General features: G+C 46.7%; 1 protein-coding gene and 1 non-coding gene across 2 annotated transcripts in view; one reads left to right on the top strand and one right to left on the bottom strand.

Annotated features, from left to right (window-relative positions):
- Kif5a (kinesin family member 5A) overlaps nt 1–14,688 on the bottom strand; it is a 42,307-nt gene extending 27,619 nt beyond the window's left edge. Inside the window, exon 1 of the mRNA XM_057757644.1 lies at nt 14,312–14,688. Within this exon, the coding sequence (XP_057613627.1) occupies nt 14,312–14,440 (129 nt within the window). The 5' untranslated portion in view covers nt 14,441–14,688. The remainder of the gene's footprint in view (nt 1–14,311) is intronic.
- A 2,472-nt stretch (nt 14,689–17,160) lies between these two features.
- LOC130866676 (U6 spliceosomal RNA) lies at nt 17,161–17,267 on the top strand. Its single transcript, XR_009056366.1, has one exon. It is a non-coding gene; the product is annotated as a U6 spliceosomal RNA (small nuclear RNA).
- The last annotated feature ends 787 nt before the right edge of the window (nt 17,268–18,054 follow it).

Genomic DNA, 18,054 nt, shown 5'->3' with positions numbered 1-18,054 from the left:
CAGGTGGGGGAGGCGCTCCAGACCCAGCCTTACCGAGCAGTTGGGGCAGTCGGTTGCTGCTGGGGAAGGGAGAATCGCATGTCTTTTAAGAGGCTTTCCCACTGGCAGGTTTTCTCATGCACCACGGGGCCAGGACTAACTGAACTTACCACACCACCAACATAAAGATGTGTGGGACTCATTGGGGACAAACGGGAGTGGAGGAGGGGAATGGGGGATAGGTGTGATTATGTTGAATTGTATACATGTATACGTTCTCAAGAAAAATTATAAATTACTTTCAAAGATGACACAATAATATCTCTTTTTGTTTGTTTGTTTTGTTTTTCAAGACAAGGTTTCTCAGTGTAGCCCTAGCTGTCCTGGAACTCACTCTGTAGACCAGGCTGGCCTTGAACTCACAGAGATTCGCCCGGCTCTGCTGGGATTAAAGGCGTGCGCCACCACTGCCTGGCACAATAATATATATCCTTTTCCTTATATATCTTTGCACAAAGGAGAAACATTTCTATTTTTAGATACTAAAAACTACAGACTCAGCCAGGCAGTGGTGGCGCACGCCTTTAATCCCAGCACTCAGGAGGCAGAGGCAGGCGGATCTCTGTGAGTTCGAGGCCAGCCTGGTCTACAAGAGCTAGTTCCAGGACTGGAACCAAAACACTACGGAGAAACCCTGTCTCGAAAAAAAAGCTACAGACTCGGGGTGGAGAGATGGCTCAGTGGTTAAAGGCACTGGCTGCTCTTCCAGAGGTTTTGGGTTCAATTCCCAGCAATCACACTGTGGCTCACAATCATCTATAATGAGATCTGGTGCCCTCTTCTGGCCTGCAGGCGTATATGCAGGCAGAGCACTGTATAGTTAGATTAATAAATAAAAATCTTAAAACAAACAAAACAAAACAGAAAAGCTACAGGTTCTACATGGCAGTGCATACCTTAATCCTGGCCAAAGTAGCAGGATCTCTGGAAGTTTGAGGCTAGCCTTGTCTATGTAGTGAGTTCTAGGCCAGGCAAGGCTAAATAGTAAGATCATGTTTCAAAAAATAAATACATATGTGTGTGTGTGTATATATATATATATATATATATATATATATATATATATATATATACATGTGCACACACACACACATATATAGTCTTTGGGGCTGGAGAGATGGTTCAGTGGTAGCACTCACTGCTGGGTTCAATTCCCAGCACCCATATGGTAGCTGACACCAGGCATGCACACAGGACACAGACATACATTAAAACAAAACACCCGTACATGTTAAAAAATAATAGCAATTCCAAAACCACAGAGAAACCCTGTCTCAAAAAATTAATAGTAATAATAATAATAGCAATAAATTAATTTTTAAAAAGGTCTGGAAATGTAAGTTGGTAGAATGATTGCCTACCATGTTCAAAGCCCTGGATTTGATTGCCAGCACAGAATAAACCAGGTGTGGGAGCTCATGCATATAATCCTAGCACTAGGGAGGTAGATGCAGGAAGATCAGAAACTCAGCTGCATAACGACTTCAAAGTCAAAGACTCCGAACCAAAAATAATATTTTAAATTGAATTTGTCATTTGGTTAAAATTAGCTAGAAATATTTATTTGGGCTCTCCAAATCAATACACCCAATGCCCAAGCAGCTGGGCTGAGGAGTGGGGCCTGCAGCTGAACCCTGCTGAAGGACGGGCAAGGCCCTGGGTCTGATCTGATCACCAAAGTAGTAAGTTATACTTAAAAAGAGCAGAGCCAGGAAACAGAATTCACAGAGGAAAAGAGCTGAGGAAGGAAGTCCTTAGTGGGGTGTGATAAACTGATTTTAGCAAGTCATTCTATTCCATTAAGTGCTTAAATATTTATATTCTATACCAAGATTCCGGTGCTAGGAACGCAGTTCTCAAAACACTTACCAAAGTGATTAAGGATCGATATTTTAAAAGTTCACTTCAGTGGTTTGTCTTCAAGAAAAACACAGAAGAAAGTCAAACACCAAGCAATGACAAGTTGAACTGTGGCTCTGAGAGTGTGTGTTTGGCACACATAAGGCTCTGAGCCCCCATCAACCCTCAGCACAGAAAGAAAGAAAATAGAGGACAAGGTGAGGAGAGGAGAGGGAAAAGGAATAACTGGCAAAATGTTTCGGCAGGTGAGACTTCTAACTGCCACATGTGGCCTAAGTTTGACCCCAGGACTCACCTGGTGGAAAGGAGAGAACTGACTCCCATAACTTGTCCTCTGACCTCCACACGTGTGCTGTGGCATGCCAACCCCAACACACACACACACACAAATAAATGCATGTGACTTTATCAAAGAAGAAAAGGAGGAGGTTAGAACTCCATTAAAACAAGTAATGTTGAGCCAGGTACAGTGGTGCATGCCTTTGACCCCAGTCTGGAGAAGCAGAGGCAGGCTTTCTGTGAGTTCAAGGCCAGCATGGTCTACAGAGTGAGTTCCACGATAGCCAGGGCTACATAGTGAGACCCTGTCTAGAAAAACACAGAACAAACAAAGGGAGGTTGGTGTCCATACATTGCCATGTCCAAGATTGATCAACTGAAAAAATAAAAATGATGACTATTGGGCTGGAGAGATGGCTCAGAGGTTAAGAGCACTGGCTGCTCTTCCAGAGGTCCTGAGTTCAATTCCCAGCAACCACATGGTGGCTCACAACCATCTGTAATTTGATCTGGCTCCCTCTTCTGGCATGCAGACTGAACACTGTGTAATAATAAATAAATATTTTTTTAAAAATGATGTCTATTGTCAAGCAGGGGTAGCACACGCCTTTGATCCCAGCATTTGGGAGGCAGAGGCAGGCGGATCTCTGTGAATTTGAGACCAGCCTGATCTACAGAGCAAGTTCCAGGGCTGATACACAGAGAAACCCTGTCTCAGAAAACAAAACTGATGTCTACCTTGGGGGCCGGGGACAGCACGGGGGTAGAGTGCTTACCTAGTAGGCCCTGTGTTCAAGTCCCAAGCAATGCAACACACACACACACACACAGTCTATGAGACTGCATTTTTTAAAAGATAAAAAGACAGATGAGCTCGTATGTGGGCTGTGTACCACGAGTACCAGGGACTATGGACAGAGTGTCACTCAGAGCACCTGGTGTGTGAGCTGCAATGTACAGAAGGTACCCTCCCTGCTCATGACCATGAAGTCCACTTGAGTCCTGAAGGTAGTACACCTCCTGACAATGCTCGTGGCCACAGTGGGTATGATGTGCACTCGGTGTGTGGGAGACACAGTGAAGAAAACAGATAAAGCCACACCTAGGAGCATCATTGCAGGCTGAGCTCACCGCCTTGGTAGCATGCTCCTGAGTGGTCATCAGGCTGTCTCAGACCTTTATATCTTCAGCCCCCATGAGTGTTGAGTGTGAGTTTGGTTCTGCTATCTTTTTTGGCCAGACAGCATCTGCCCTGGTCCTTCGGGGGCAACTGCTCTCTTGCTCCATTCCTGACAATGGAATCAAAGCTGGCACATGGTACACCTGGTTCCTACCCCAAGCTGAATTCTACCAAATAGTGTGTGTGCTGGGGCTCAGCTTGTGGGTAAGGTGTGGGACAAAGGCCTCCTGCCTCCTGGTCATTCCCTGAGCACCGAGTCCAGTTCTCTGGGGGTGGGGGAGGAGAAAATAGGAAAGACAAAAGGTGAAGGGTATGTCTTTTGTACAGAAACAAAAACTAAGCCTTGTGGAGGGCAGGAGTATATGGATAGAACAGCTTTAGAAAACAGATGCCGGCCAGGCGTGGTGGCGCACGCCTTTAATCCCAGCACTGGGGAGGTTGAGGCTGGTGGATCTCTGTGAGTTCAAGGCCAGTCTGGTCTACAGAGCAAGTTCCAGGACAGCCAGAGACACACAGAGAAACCCTGTCTTAGAAAAAACAAACAAACAACAAAAGCAACAACAACAAAGACAGGGAGACAGACAGAAAGGAAACAAACATGGAAGCCAGCATGATGGTGCACACTTGGAATCCCAGCACTGGTGAGGTGGAGGCAGGAGGATGACCATTCAAGGCTAATAAGAGCTACACAATAAGTTCAAGGTCAGCATAGGCTATATGAGACCATCTCTAGAGGAGGAAAAAGAAAAGGAAGAGGAGAAAATAAACGAACCAGAAATGGAAGAGTTACTGATTAAACTAAAAATATAAAAGTATAGATTATGGCCGGGCGGTGGTGGCGCACGCCTTTAATCCCAGCACTCGGGAGGCAGAGGCAGAAGGATCTCTGGGAGTTCGAGGCCAGCCTGGTCTACAAGAGCTAGTTCCAGGACAGGCACCAAAGCTACAGAGAAACTACTCGAAAAACCAAAAAAAAAAAAAAAAAAAAAAAAAAAGTATAGATGATGTTGCGGGATATTTGTATACAGTATGAAGATATATCGCTGTGATTGGTTTAATAAAGAGCTGAAAGGTCAATAGCTAGGCAGGAGGTATAGGTGGAACTTCCAGGCAGAAAGAGGAAGTAGGGGTGCAGAGGAGACACCAACAAGACACGGAGGGAGTCAGACATATGGAATCAAAGAAAGGTAAAAGGCCACAGGATAAAACATAGATTAATAGAAGTGGGTTTATTTAATTATAAGAGCTCATTAGGAACAAGCCAATGCTATAGGCCAAGCTTTCATAATTAATACGACATTTCCATGTTGTTTTTTTTGTAAGCTGCCGGCCCAAAGAAAAATTTATCTACAAGATGATATTACAGAAGAACACGTAGTGACAAGAGACAGTAAACACAAATATTGCTAAACCAAAAGACCAAAAACAGGTGTGTGTACAGTGAGAAATAAAAACACCAACACAAAATAAAGACTATAAAAGAATGGTTCAGTAGGGCGGTGGTGGCACATGTCTTTAATCCCAGCACTTAGGAGGCAGCGACAGGTGGATCTTGTGAGTTTGAGGCCAGCCTGGTCTACGAAGTGAGTTCCAGGACAGCCAGGGCTATTACAAAGAGAAATCCTGTCTCAAAAAAACAAAAATGAAAGGAAAAAAAAAAAAGAATGGTTCTGTTTCTGTAAATATACATGTATATAAACACAGAATAGGTAGTATGTGGCTGCATGTGTATATAGATTTTGCATAGGAGACCATGCTAATAGTTATCCTCGGTCAGTATGGGTTTTATTTCATTTGATGGTTTGGGAGGCACAGGACTTTGCACTGTAGCCCAGGTTAACCAACATTCATGGCAAGCCCCCTAGCTCAATCTCTAGAGGGCTGAGGTAGCAGACTGTAGCCCAGGCTAACCAGCATTCATGGCAAGCCCTCAGCTCAATCTCCAGAGGGCTGGGGTAGCAGGTGGGAGCTACCGTGCAACACTGATTTTAAGGTCTGGGTTTTGTTGTTGCTGATTTGTTTTTTGACTTAAAATTTCTGCAGTTGTACAGGGCGGTAGTGGCACATGCCTTTAAGCCCAGCACTCGGGAGGCAGAGGCGGGTGGATACATGGTGAGACCCTGTCTGAACAACAACAGCAACAACAAAAACTTCTTCCAAAATAAGAGGTTTTTTTTTTTTTTCTGTAGACCAGGCTGGCCTCAAACTCACAGAGATCCACCTGCCTCTGCTTCCCAAGTGCTGGGACTAGAGGCGTGCACCACTACTGCCTGGCTAAAATGATCTCTTTTTAAAATCAGAACATCTAATGTTTTTGTTGTTTTTATTTTTTTTCTTCATTTTACATTCCAACCACAGTCTCTCTCACCCCTCCCCCAACTCCCCTTTGCCTCCCCTCCAGCCTACCCCCCCCCATCCACTCCTTCTAATGGGTAAAGGCTCCCATGGGGAGTCAACAAAGTCTGGCACATTAAGTTGGGGCAGGACCAAGGCCCTCCCTCCTGTGTTAAGGCTGAGCAAGGTATCCCACCATAGGAAATGGGCTCCAACATTCATGTTTCAGTAACTCATTATGTAGACCAGGCTGGCCCTGAACTCATAGATCCTCCTGCTTCTGCCTCCGTAGTGCTGAGGTTAAAGGTGTGAGACAACACACCCAGCCCAGAAAATCTGAAGTTTTTAAATAAACAGATTAATATCCTTATTTTCAACACGACAGAGGTATCAGCATACAGGAGAGAGGTCTCCTAGAATGACCCCAGATAACAATTTACGCAGCAACAATTTACATGTTGAATGAAATGAATTTTACGTGCTGATATGGAAAAATTTCCAAGGCTCAATGGTAATTTTTTCAAAAGCACAAAATAGTGTGTATACTATGCTAACATATGCACAAAAATGTCTGTGTGCTGGCTAGTTTAATATCAACTTGATATAAGCTAGTCATCTGAGAGGAGCAAGCCTCCATGGAGAAAATGCCTCCATAAGATCCAACTGTAGAGAAGCCTCTAGGGCATTTTTTAAATTAGTGGTTGTTGAGAAAGGAACGGCCCAGTCCACTGTGAGTGGTACCACCCCTGGGCAGGGGTCCCAAGTTTTATAAGAAAGCAGATTGAGCAAGCCAAAGGGAAAAACCAGTAAGCAGCACCCCTCCATGGCCTCCGCATCAGCTCCTGCCTCCAGGTCCCTGCCCTGTCTGAGTTCCTGCCCTGACTCCCTTCAGTGATGGACAGCGGTGTGACAGTGTAAGCCAAACCGTGTCCTCCTCCTCTTGCTTTTGGTCATGGTGTTTTGTCACAGCAATAGAAACCCTAACTTAGACAGCAGGCTTGTACATACGTGCTTCACTGGAAATGTATATAATGTGTAACCTGTACGTACTTGAGACTAAGTGAATAGAATGTCTGCAGTACTTGGTTGTCAGTGTATTTAATGTACACATGCACACGTGTACTTGGTTGTCAGTGTATATAATGTATACATGCACACGTGTACTTGGTTGTAAGTGTATTTAATGTACACATGCACACGTGTACTTGGTTGTCAGTGTATATAATGTACACATGCACACGTGTACTTGGTTGTCAGTGTATATAATGTACACATGCACACATGTACTTGGTTGTCAGTGTATTTAATGTACACATGCACACGTGTACTTGGTTGTCAGTTTATTTAATGTACACATGCACGCGTGTACTTGGTTGTCAGTGTATTTAATGTACACATGCACACGTGTACTTGGTTGTCAGTGTATTTAATGTACACATGCACACGTGTACTTGGTTGTCAGTGTATATAATGTACACATGCACACATGTACTTGGTTGTCAGTGTATATAATGTACACATGCACACATGTACTTGGTTGTCAGTGTATTTAATGTACACATGCACACATGTACTTGGTTGTCAGTGTATATAATGTACACATGCACACATGTACTTGGTTGTCAGTGTATATAATGTACACATGCACACATGTACTTGGTTGTCAGTGTATTTAATGTACACATGCACACGTGTACTTGGTTGTCAGTGTATATAATGTACACATGCACACGTGTACTTGGTTGTCAGTGTATGTAATGTACACATGCACATGTGTACTTGGTTGTAAGTGTATTTAATGTACACATGCACACGTGTACTTGGTTGTAAGTGTATTTAATGTACACATGCACACATGTACTTGGTTGTCAGTGTATATAAAGTTTTTGGAAGTGCCCACGGAAACCGGCGGTGGTATGTTTCTGAAAGAAGGCTACAGTAGAGAAGCACAAGACTTATTGAAAGGTTTGATTAACAGTTACAAAATGAGGTTGGCATGACAGCATCTGTATGTAATCCCAGCACTCAGAAAGCAGGCAGGAAGATCTCAGTGAGTTTCAAACTAGCCCGGTCTACAGATTGAGTTCCAGGACAGCCAGGGCTGTTACACAGAGAAACCCTGTCTTGGGAAAAAAATTATAAGATGACCAAGGCACGGTGATATGTTCCTGTAGCCCTAGTACTCAGGAGGCTGAGGCAGTAGAATTGCCATGAGTTCAAGACCAGCCTGAGCTACATATGAAGGTTGTTTGAAAAATAAAAATGGCCAGGCGGTGGTGGTACATGCCTTTAATCCCAGCACTGAGGAGGCAGAGGCAGGTGGATTAAAGACGTGCGCCACCACCGCCCGGCTCTACTTTAATTCTTTAACTGTAATGCACATCCATGTTTCTCCTACCCAGTGGCCAGAAACAGAAACAGCGCATGTCTATCTCAGACCAATGTTTTTCACCAACGATCTCTAGCCACGCTGCCTAGAGCCAGGCACCCAGCTAAAGGGCATTAAATATAACTCTACAGCCAGTCTGGCCCCTCCCATCCTCCCTTCTCCCCGGGGAACACAGGTACCAACACACTCAAATCTACACCCACTCGGTTCAAAACATCCCTGGTGGTTGATTCCAGAAAGCACTGGATGTGTAAAATGGAGGGCGCTCTCCAAGTGCTGAAGCTAAGAAGTGCCTGGGAACCCAGGCTGGAAAGAAGCAATGGAGTACAGAGGGAAGAAGGGTGGGGCTCTTGTGTCTGTGAGGGTAAAAGATAACCAGGAGCTAAGAAATGGGTGCTTTTATCATTCTGTGATGGGCCATGAATTTATTATGATTTCATTACTTCCTAATTCTTTTTTTAAAAATATTTATTTATTTATTATGTATACAATATTCTGTCTGTGTGTATGCCTGAAGGCCAGAAGAGGGCGCCAGTCCTCATTACAGATGGTTGTGAGCCACTATGTGGTTGCTGGGAATTGAACTCAGGACCTTTGGAAGAGCAGGCAGTGCTCTTAACCGCTGAGCCATCTCTCCAGCCCCACAAGCTACTTTTTATGTTTGTTGGATAAATAGATATCGAGGAGAAGTATAGAGGTTTGGTGGTTTAGACGAAACCATCCATAAGATAGCCAAGTGCTGCCGGGTGGTGGTGGCGCACGCCTTTAATCCCAGCACTCGGGAGGCAGAGGCAGGTGGATCTCTGGGAGTTCGAGGCCAGCCTGGTCTACAAGAGCTAGTTCCAGGACGGGCACCAAAGTTACAGAGAAACCCTGTCTCGAAAAACCAAAATAAATAAATAAATAATAAAAAAATAAAAACATAGCCAAGTGCTTAGCCCTTCCAAATCCCACTTGTGCAGGGACAAAGTATATAAAAATAACATCTTTTACTTGTTTTTTGTTGTTTTTGTTTTTCAAGACAGAGTTTCTCTGTGTAGCCCTGGGTGTCCTGGAACTTGCTCTGTAGACCAGGCTGGACTCAGACTCACAGAGATCCACCTGCCTCTGCCTCCCGAGTGCTGGGATTAAAGGTGTGCATCACCACTTAAAAAATATTTTTATCTTTATGTGTGTGATTGTTTGTTTACATGTATGTATTTATGTGTATCTTGTGCATGCCTAGTGCATGTGGAGACCAGAAGAGGGTAGCTAATCCCCTGGAACTGCCAGTGCTCTTAATCTCTGAGCTATCTCTCCAGCAATCCCCTTCCCTACTTTTTTTTTTTTAAAGGCATGATCTTTCTGTGGAGTCTAAACTGTCTCAAACTTTCAATCCTTCTGCCTCAGCGTCTTGAATACTAGGATTTACAGGGTGTGTACCACAGGGTGTGTTCAGCTAACTTTCAGCTGTTACCAGGAGTTTATTTGGGGCCTAGGGGCACACACCCATAATCCCACTCAAGAGGCTAAGGCGTGAAGGTTACTCTCAAATTTGAACTTGAGCCACCCTGGACTACACAGTGAGTTGTAAACCTGCCCAGGACACAGAGCAAAAACCTATCTCAAAAAAATAATAAACAGGAGCTGGTGAGATGGCTCAGTGGATAAAGGCGTCTGCCGCCCAGTCTGAGTTCCAACCATGGGACTCTCTTGGTGGAAGGAGAAAGAAAGCTGATTCCTGCAGACTGTCCTTTGACCTGCGCTGGCATGCCCTGGCATGTGTGCCCCACCCCACAAATAAATAAAAGTAAATTTAAAATAAGATAGAAACAGAGGCTGGGAGGTGACGCAGTAAGATCCCTTGCTGTGCACGCATGAGGACCTGCGTTCATATCTCCAGCACCCACAGAAAACCCGGCCATGGGCTGTGTGTATCTGTGACCTTAGTACTGGGAAGCAGAAACAGGTAGATCCCAGGGCACCACTGACCACCAGCCTAGTCACGATGGTGAGCTTCAGGTGAAGAGACTGTCTCAATGGGAGCAGGTGGCCAGCAACAGAGGAAGACACAGACATCCTCCTTTGGCCTCTGCAGATGGACAAATGTGCAAGCTCACTCTCACACACATATTTTCACACATACACACACATGCATACAGTACATATACTCCCCAAATAAAAATAAAAACATAAAACAATGGCTATGAGAATCCTACGAGGTAAGTGTGTTTATCCTCGCTTTATAAATGAGGAGGCTCAGAGAGGTCTCGTTTTCCCACAGCCACACAGCCAAGAAATGATGAGCATGGTTTCAAACCCTCGCGGTTCTGACTTCAATCTCACACTGACAGTGAGCAAGGAATCACAAACACCAGCCCTGCCCCACATCCCAGCCTTCTCTTGGCTTTGCCCTTGCTGCCTCATGTCTTCCCGGATCTGTATTTCTCCAAGTATTTTAAGTAGAACTAAAGCTTTTCATCACCTCCTTCTCTAACTTCTACCCCATTTCAGAAGTGTTCTCCCCCAAATCTTTTCCACCCTCTCCTCCAGGTAGCTTCACACCCAGATAATGCCAAAGCCTCCAAAACTGAATGACCTGCTCCATTAGAAGCACTCCTGCAGAAGTCTCTGCACCTCTGAGCTGCTCTCTCCCAGCCCTGCTAGCTCCACACTCCTCCTCGCCTTCCCCAGAGGCTCTCCCTGGAAAGCCCACAGTCAGGGCTCTGTGCTGTCTTTGAACCCACTCTGAGCTTCCCTTCATCGGCTGGCACAGGAGAGGCCTCAGCACCTAACAATGTTTTCTATAACATGTGCTGCTTGATGCTAATGGGGAGATAAGATTAGGGGCTCAAGGACCTGTTCAGTTGTCAAGAAAGCCCTTCATCGAACCCGAACTTCAAGCACCAGGCCCTATTCTGTGGTGACACCCCTGGGTATTGTTACCATGGCAATGCTTGAGAGACACTAGCCACAGCGAACATTGCCTCAGCTCTCCATTTTCCTTCATGGCTCTCCCCTCAAAGCTAAAGAGATACTCGCTTTCCCTTCAGAGATCACAGGACCCTCAGAGTCACGATGGTTGCACATGGCTGCAATCCCAGCATTCAGGAAGCCGAGACAGGATATGGAGTCTGGGTCCAGACTGGAATACCTGGAGTTCCCAACTATCCTGAGATAGAAGGACTGTCTCAAAAACAAAACAAAACAGAACTGGGCCAGGGAGACGGTCCAGAGGGTGATGGTGCCGCCAAGCCTGGTGTAATTCAACCCCCAGGATCTCCATGGGGGGAGGGGGAGACTCTTGAAAGTTGCCCTCTGCCTCTCACATGTGTGCTGTGGCATGCCACCACCCACATCATACTCACAAAATAAATAAAGTCATATAATACCAACAAAATACAAGCCAAGTGGTAATGGCGCACGCCTTTAATTCCAGCACTCAGGAGGCAGAGGCAGGCAGATCTCTGAGTTTGAGGCCAGCCTGGTCTATAGAGTGAGTTCCAGAACAGCCAGAGCTACACAGAGAAATCCTGTCTCAAACAAACAAAAACAAAACAAAAGACAATTTGCTTAACTTTTGGGAGGCCTGAGTTGGACAGTTGAAAAGGAGAGAGAGAGAGAGAGAGAGAGAGAGAGAGAGAGAGAGAGAGAGAGAGAGATTTTGCTTGAAATTGATTGATTCCTTGCCATCACCCCTCCCCCACATCTGGCACAGATGCAGTGACCCAGGCTGGAACAAAGAGGAAAAGCCAGAGAGATACCTAAATGAGTTCAGTGAGAAAAATCAGACTGGATTTGAGCGTAAAAAGAGCAAAACAAAACAGAACACCACACGTACGTAGGCCGTGCCCCAGGCAGCCTTTTACTATGACTCAGGCTGCTGACTTTGTCAAATCCCACCCCCTAGGAACCTGAGAGAAGTCAGAGAGTGGGGCAAAGACAAGACCTACAGAACCGTTGCTGCTCTACCCTCTGCCAGCCCAGGCGCAGGAGGGCCTCTGAAGGCCAGAGCAAGTTACAGTGCTGAGCAGAGAGGAGAGGGAGTCGGGCTGCTGGCTCTAGTGGGTGATGCCCTCCCACTCCACCCAGCCTGCTTTCCCTCGCCTTCCCAGACATTCTGAAGTGGCTTCTCCACTGGTCATCAGGCAGAGCCCCCCACACTGGCTCCCAAAGGGAGCCAGAGGAGAAAACAAGAGGCAGAAGTTGCCATTGCCATACGGGAACCATCAAGACCCTCCTCACAAGCATCTCCCTCCGAAGCCATCCTTCGGCAGAGTGAAGAATGGTGGCCCAGAGGGCAAGCAGCTCGGAGGATGCCGCCTGAGACAAAATGGTCCCCTGGAAGACTTACATCTTGAGTAAGAGATTGACAGGAGGGCTTGGGTAAGGAACAATTCAGGAGACAAAGGTATAGCCCTACCAGTATGAACCAGACAGGTAAGAGGAGACCAACTACGAAGCTGAGATAGAATCTGCAAACCGGGGGGACATGGACTTCTTTTTACCCCCCATCCCCACCCCTGGTGTCTCTTCTGTTTAGCTGGACTAAATGGTCAGATGATTCCCTCACCCTTCCTCCCAACATCACAGGCCAGGACCCATCCCACCCACCAGGATGGCCTACAGAGCCTAGGGAGCCCATCTTCGTATAGTGGATAAGGCTAATGAAGTTAGCTTTAAAGTAGGTACCCTTAGTGCCTTTGCTCCCCATGACCACCCCTCCTGTTTTTCAGTCTTTACAGCTTAAAAGGACCTCAAAGCACAAATCCCCTTACTTAAAGACTGACAGTCAGGATACTCAGAAAGAGAGGGGTCCCTAGGGCTGACCAGGGATTTCTTTTAACCTGACCACGCTGACCAAACAGCAAAGCCTAGGTCCCTAAGGTAAACAGGGGTGCTCTCCGTGGGGCAGAAGCGTTGAGCTGAGTTCACTGTGTGAGAAGATGACAGGCTAGGGTAGGAGCCTGGGGCTTTTTGGGGGACATGTTTACAAAAGGTTCTGCTCCCCAACTCGAAGGTCCAGGTGTCGCCTTTCTCCTTGCTTTATGCCAAGCACCGTGGACGAAGACCCGGGAGAATCACCCTGACCTTGAAGATTGCCCTCATAGATGCCCCTCCCTTCCAAACCTGGCAATGGTTTCTTGGCTTAGTACCCTCAAAACCCTGCAGAACTCAACCCTTCACAGCCCGAAGTCCCTTTAGGCCATCACAGATAACGATCTGGACCAGAAATCTGGGGAGGCAAGGGGGACACAAAGGAAAATCATGTGTGTTTTGGAGTCCCAGACCCCAGTCCAGTTCCATAGACTGAACAGATCTATGGATTCTCAGCATGACCTTGAGAAAGTCATTCAACTTCCTTGGGCCTCAATCTCCTAATCTGTAAAATGGAAATATGCACACGACTTCAGACTGTAGTTTTGAGAATTCAGCAGTAAACAGACTACCAAGGACACGGTACATGGTAACGTTCCTGAAGATCTCAGGGCTTCCATGATGAGGTGGTGGTCAACTACTACACTCCATGAGATTTTCAAGATTAGATGGATAAGCAAGTATGAATGAACTCGGGGCTTGAGCATTTTGACTTGGGAGGGTTCAGGGAGTCTGAAATTCTCTTGATACTATACTTGGGATAGAAAGGCAGACGCGTCCTTACGGTTCTGGAGGCTACCTCCTCAATTGGGTGTGGCATCCATCGATGTATTTCTTTCCCAGAAACCCTTCATCAGACCTGTACTCCCTCCCCCGCCCAAGTCCAGGCAGCAACACTTCGGGGATGATGAAGGGCTAGCCGGTCCTAGAATCCATTCCCATTCATTCCTCCATAGGGACCCTAGACTTCTCATTTCTGATCTAGCCCATCTACTAATCTTCCCCTCCCTTCGTGGAGGTTGGGGCAGAGATGCAAGCCAATAACAAAGAGAAAACGCTCTTTCTCGGGGGAGGGGGCATCCCCAAAGCAGGGAACTGGCTCTAAGGGGTGGTAACATTTCAAGAGAGTGGCAAAGACAGTTGGGGCTCCCGATGACGATGAAGGAGCCCCCTCCCACTCTGCAGAGACTTGGCTGCAGGCCTAAGCAGGCCACACCCAGCCATCCTGATGCAGGGGAGAGGAGGGGCTGCGGCGGGTGGAGGGTGAGTAACCCGGAGCCGCTGCAGAATGACAGGCGTAGGGGCTAAGTCTTAAGGTGAAAAGATGTTTGCATCACGCCTCTCCTCTGATTTCCTTTGGATGCAGCACTCACCCCAATAATGACGCTGTCGTCCCCTTGAAAAATGGGGATGAACTTGTCCCCCCGCAGAATCTCCGCCTGGTTCAGGGGCCGAAATCGGCAAAGCACCTTGATGCTGCATTCGTTGTTGGTCTCCGCCATGGTGGTCGCCGACGAGGGGCTGGGGCAAGTCTTCGGCTGCACGGGGTAGTGTGTGCTCCGAAGGAAGGGAGCGCTGAGCTGGGGTCAAAGCGGAGGACAGGTGATCTGTCGCTGGGGCCAAGGAAGCAGCTGGGACGCCCGGGCGAAGGCGCGCTTTCGGTCTCCTGCGGCACTGGATGCGGCGACCTGGGCGTCTGGTCCTCTCTCCGCGCTGTGCCTGCCTCTCCGCCCCTCGCGCTGCAGCCGCGCTGCGGGCCTGGGCGGGGCGCGCAGGAGCAGCGAGGGCGGGGTTTCCTTCGCAGGGGGTGAACCACACTGGACAGTGACCACCCAAAGGTGGAGTTTGGCTCACCTGGCTCCTCAATCCTTAAGACTCGCGGATAACCATGTACTCACCCCTTCCCCTCACAACTCACTTCACTACGGGAGACCCGTTTGTTCCTTCTTAGACTCCACCTACTGGAATCGTTAAGGGGACTAAGGTGGGCCTGTGGCCTGCCTGGGGAAGAGCACCAACAGGCCTTCCATTCCTTTATTCCAGAGCATACCCCAAATGCTTTACAACCCTCTTTTCATATTTAAATCACACTTGTCATTCTGCCCCCCACCCCCGCCCCCAGTTTGTTTCTGCTGCCCAGAGGTACTCATGACCCAGTTGGCCTTCCTGGATGTGTGCCTATGAAGTGGAGTCCAGTCCCATGCCTTGGAGAAGCGGCTGGAAGGTCTAACTTATTCCCCTCCTTTCTTCACAGAAGGTACTATCTGGTGATAGTCAGGTCCCCAAACAGAGTGAAGCCAAACCAGCTTCTTGGTCATCAGCACTCACAGGCAGATGGAGTCCTCAATGATGCCACCGAGGTTGGGGCTAGGGTACAGACAGGCAGGGGTAGCTTTTGCAAGAGAAAGGGAGCCTAAAAGCCTGAGGAAAGGGTGATGATAAGAACAAAGGCCAGAGGTACTGTGTGAGGATATTCCAGGGCAAACAGCTATATTTGGGTTTCAGGCAGGCTTAGATATCTGTGTGCATTTACTGTCCTCGTTCCCTTTGGACAGAGTTCCAACACCCCAGCTCCTTTCTCAAGGCATTCTTTCCTTCTCCCAGTTTCCTGGTCAGAAGAAAAGAAAAGAAAACCCAGGGAGTTCTTGTCCTTCCTCCCCTTGGGTCAGGCTCCGACTGCAGCCCCTGAGCAGAAACATCGAGAGCTGACCAAATTGATTTTGCTCAATGTCACAGGCTCTGCTAGCCAACAGAGAACTAGGCTGCAGGACTTGAGGTTTTAGCCAAGAGGAGGAGCAGGGTGATGGGAGAAGGCAGGAGGGGATGGAGGCCTCCGCTCAGAAATTGGTCAGGGTCTAGGTCAGTTAGGCACTATGGGGCAAGGGTGAGATGACAGTGACCTAGACAAACAAGCTCTCATCCTCCAGGAACCCACTGATCCAGGCCTCTGCCACTCATACACCTTGACTCTTAAGGGGACTGAAGGAAAGGAGTTGGAAGCTGCACACGAGAGTTCGGGGTCCTGGCGACGGAGGCCGAGGCTCGGACACAAGCCAGGAATGAGAATGACAATGAGTTCCTAACTCAGGAGCTCTACAGGCAGTTGTCTGGCACTATTTCTGAGGACTGCAGCACCTTGCAAGCTCAGGAAATATACCGACATTCTGCCTCTAGAAGCAAAAAAGTGGCTTCCTTAGTGAAATGGCTTCAAAATGCCAGTCCATAGGAGGGTCACTGGTCAGAGGTGAAAGTTCATTGGGTACATGCTCCGCGAACACACACACACACACCACACGATAAGTTCTTATACAGCTGCACCAGTCGTTCTTCAAAGAACTTTTCCTTTAATTGTTGAGATGGGGTGGGAGGGGTTCCTCTATGTAGCTCAGGCTAGCCTAAAGCTTGGTATGTAGTTCAGATTGTTCTCTATGTAGCTCAGGCTAGCCTAAAGCTTAGTATGTAGTTCAGACTGTCTTGCACTCTTCATGCCTCAACCTCCACAGCCGCCCACTGCTGGAAGTTTATGTGGGTGCCACCATGTCTGGCTTGAGAACCTCTTTTATCCTGCGTTTATCTTTTTATGTCTTTACTAGATAGGGATAGCGATAGCGCGTTGTCGGCTTTGTATTTGTTTTTCTCCTCCTCCTCTTCTGTCATTTTGAGACAGGGTTTCTCTGTGTAGCTCTGACTCTCCTGGAACTCGCTCTGTAGAGCAGGCTGGCTTTGAATTTAGAGACCTGCCTGTCTCTGCCTCCCAAGGGCCAAGATTAAAGATGTGCCCCACTACGCCTGACCTTCTCATCTGTTTTAATAACGGCTCAGTAAGATGGCTCAGCAGGTAAAGGGGCTCACCAGCAACCCATGACCTGAGTTTGATCCCCAGGACCCCCAGGGTGGAAAAAGAAAACAAACAACAGTTGTTCTCTGACCTCCAAACTCATGCAAAGACACCTGCACACCGTGCACGTGCAAACACACACACACACACACACACGCACACACACATACACACACAACAATAAATTTGATAAATTAAATTAGGGGTTCTATTGTCATGTATTTATTTGGCAAAGGAAAAGAGTACCCTATTATGTCTGTTCTCCGGAAAAGTTTGCTCTTGTCCTGGGCACAAAGCTACTGTGTGCAAGGTCCTGAGTTCAATACTCAGCACTGAAAAGGGAGTTCCAGGCCACCCTGGGCTACAGTTCAAGACCCTGCGTGAGTGCTCGCTTCGGCAGCACATATACTAAAATTGGAGCGATACAGAGAAGATTAGCATGGTCCCTGCGCAAGGGTGACACGCAAATTCGTGAAGCGTTCCATGTTTTTTTCATTCTAGTTTATATTTTCATTTAAATCTTTAGGTTAAGTTTAAGCTTTTTAAAAGTTAGTTTTGAGAATTGAGACACAATACTAATAGTGTAGGAATTGGTGAGGCCTTGACTTAAAGCTTTCTTTGTACTGTGATTTCCTTTTGGGTGTATTTTGCTAAGTGAAACTTGTTAAATTTTTTTCTTAAAATAAAGACTTTTTCACAATGAAAAAAAAAAAAAAAGACCCTGCGTGAACTTCCTCCTGTTTCCAGGGACTATTAATGAAGCGATGACCACCATGGAGTGCTCAGTCAGTCTCGGAGCCATTTTGAAAACAAAACAAAAATCCATAAATAGTATACCCGGATAAATTTGAATTTCAGATTATTATATGCATATCACAAAAAGAATAAGATGCATGCTTTTATATTAAAAAATTGCTAGCTATTTACCTGAAATTCAATTTTTAAAAAACAGTTATTATTATTATTTTTTCTTTTTTTTTTTTTGGTTTTATTGAGACAGGGTTTCTCTGTGGTTTTGGAGCTTGTCCTAACAGTTATTATTATTATTATGTATTTTATGTATATGGGTGTTTTGCCTTCATGTATGTCTGTGTACCATGTGTGTGGCTGGTGTGCTCAGAGGTCAGAAGAGGGCATTGGATTACTTGGAACTGGAGTTACAAATGGTTGTGAGTTATCATGTGGGTTCTGGGAATCGAACCCGGGTCCTGCAGAAGCAGCCAGTGCTCTTAACCACTGAGACATCTCTCTAGCTCCTGAAATTAAAATTTAAGTAGG

This window comes from Chionomys nivalis, chromosome 25, assembly GCF_950005125.1.
Source record: "Chionomys nivalis chromosome 25, mChiNiv1.1, whole genome shotgun sequence".
NCBI lineage: Eukaryota > Metazoa > Chordata > Mammalia > Rodentia > Cricetidae > Chionomys > Chionomys nivalis.
The sequence above is the reverse complement of the archived record's forward strand: the minus strand, read 5'-3'. Positions and strand labels throughout refer to the sequence as shown.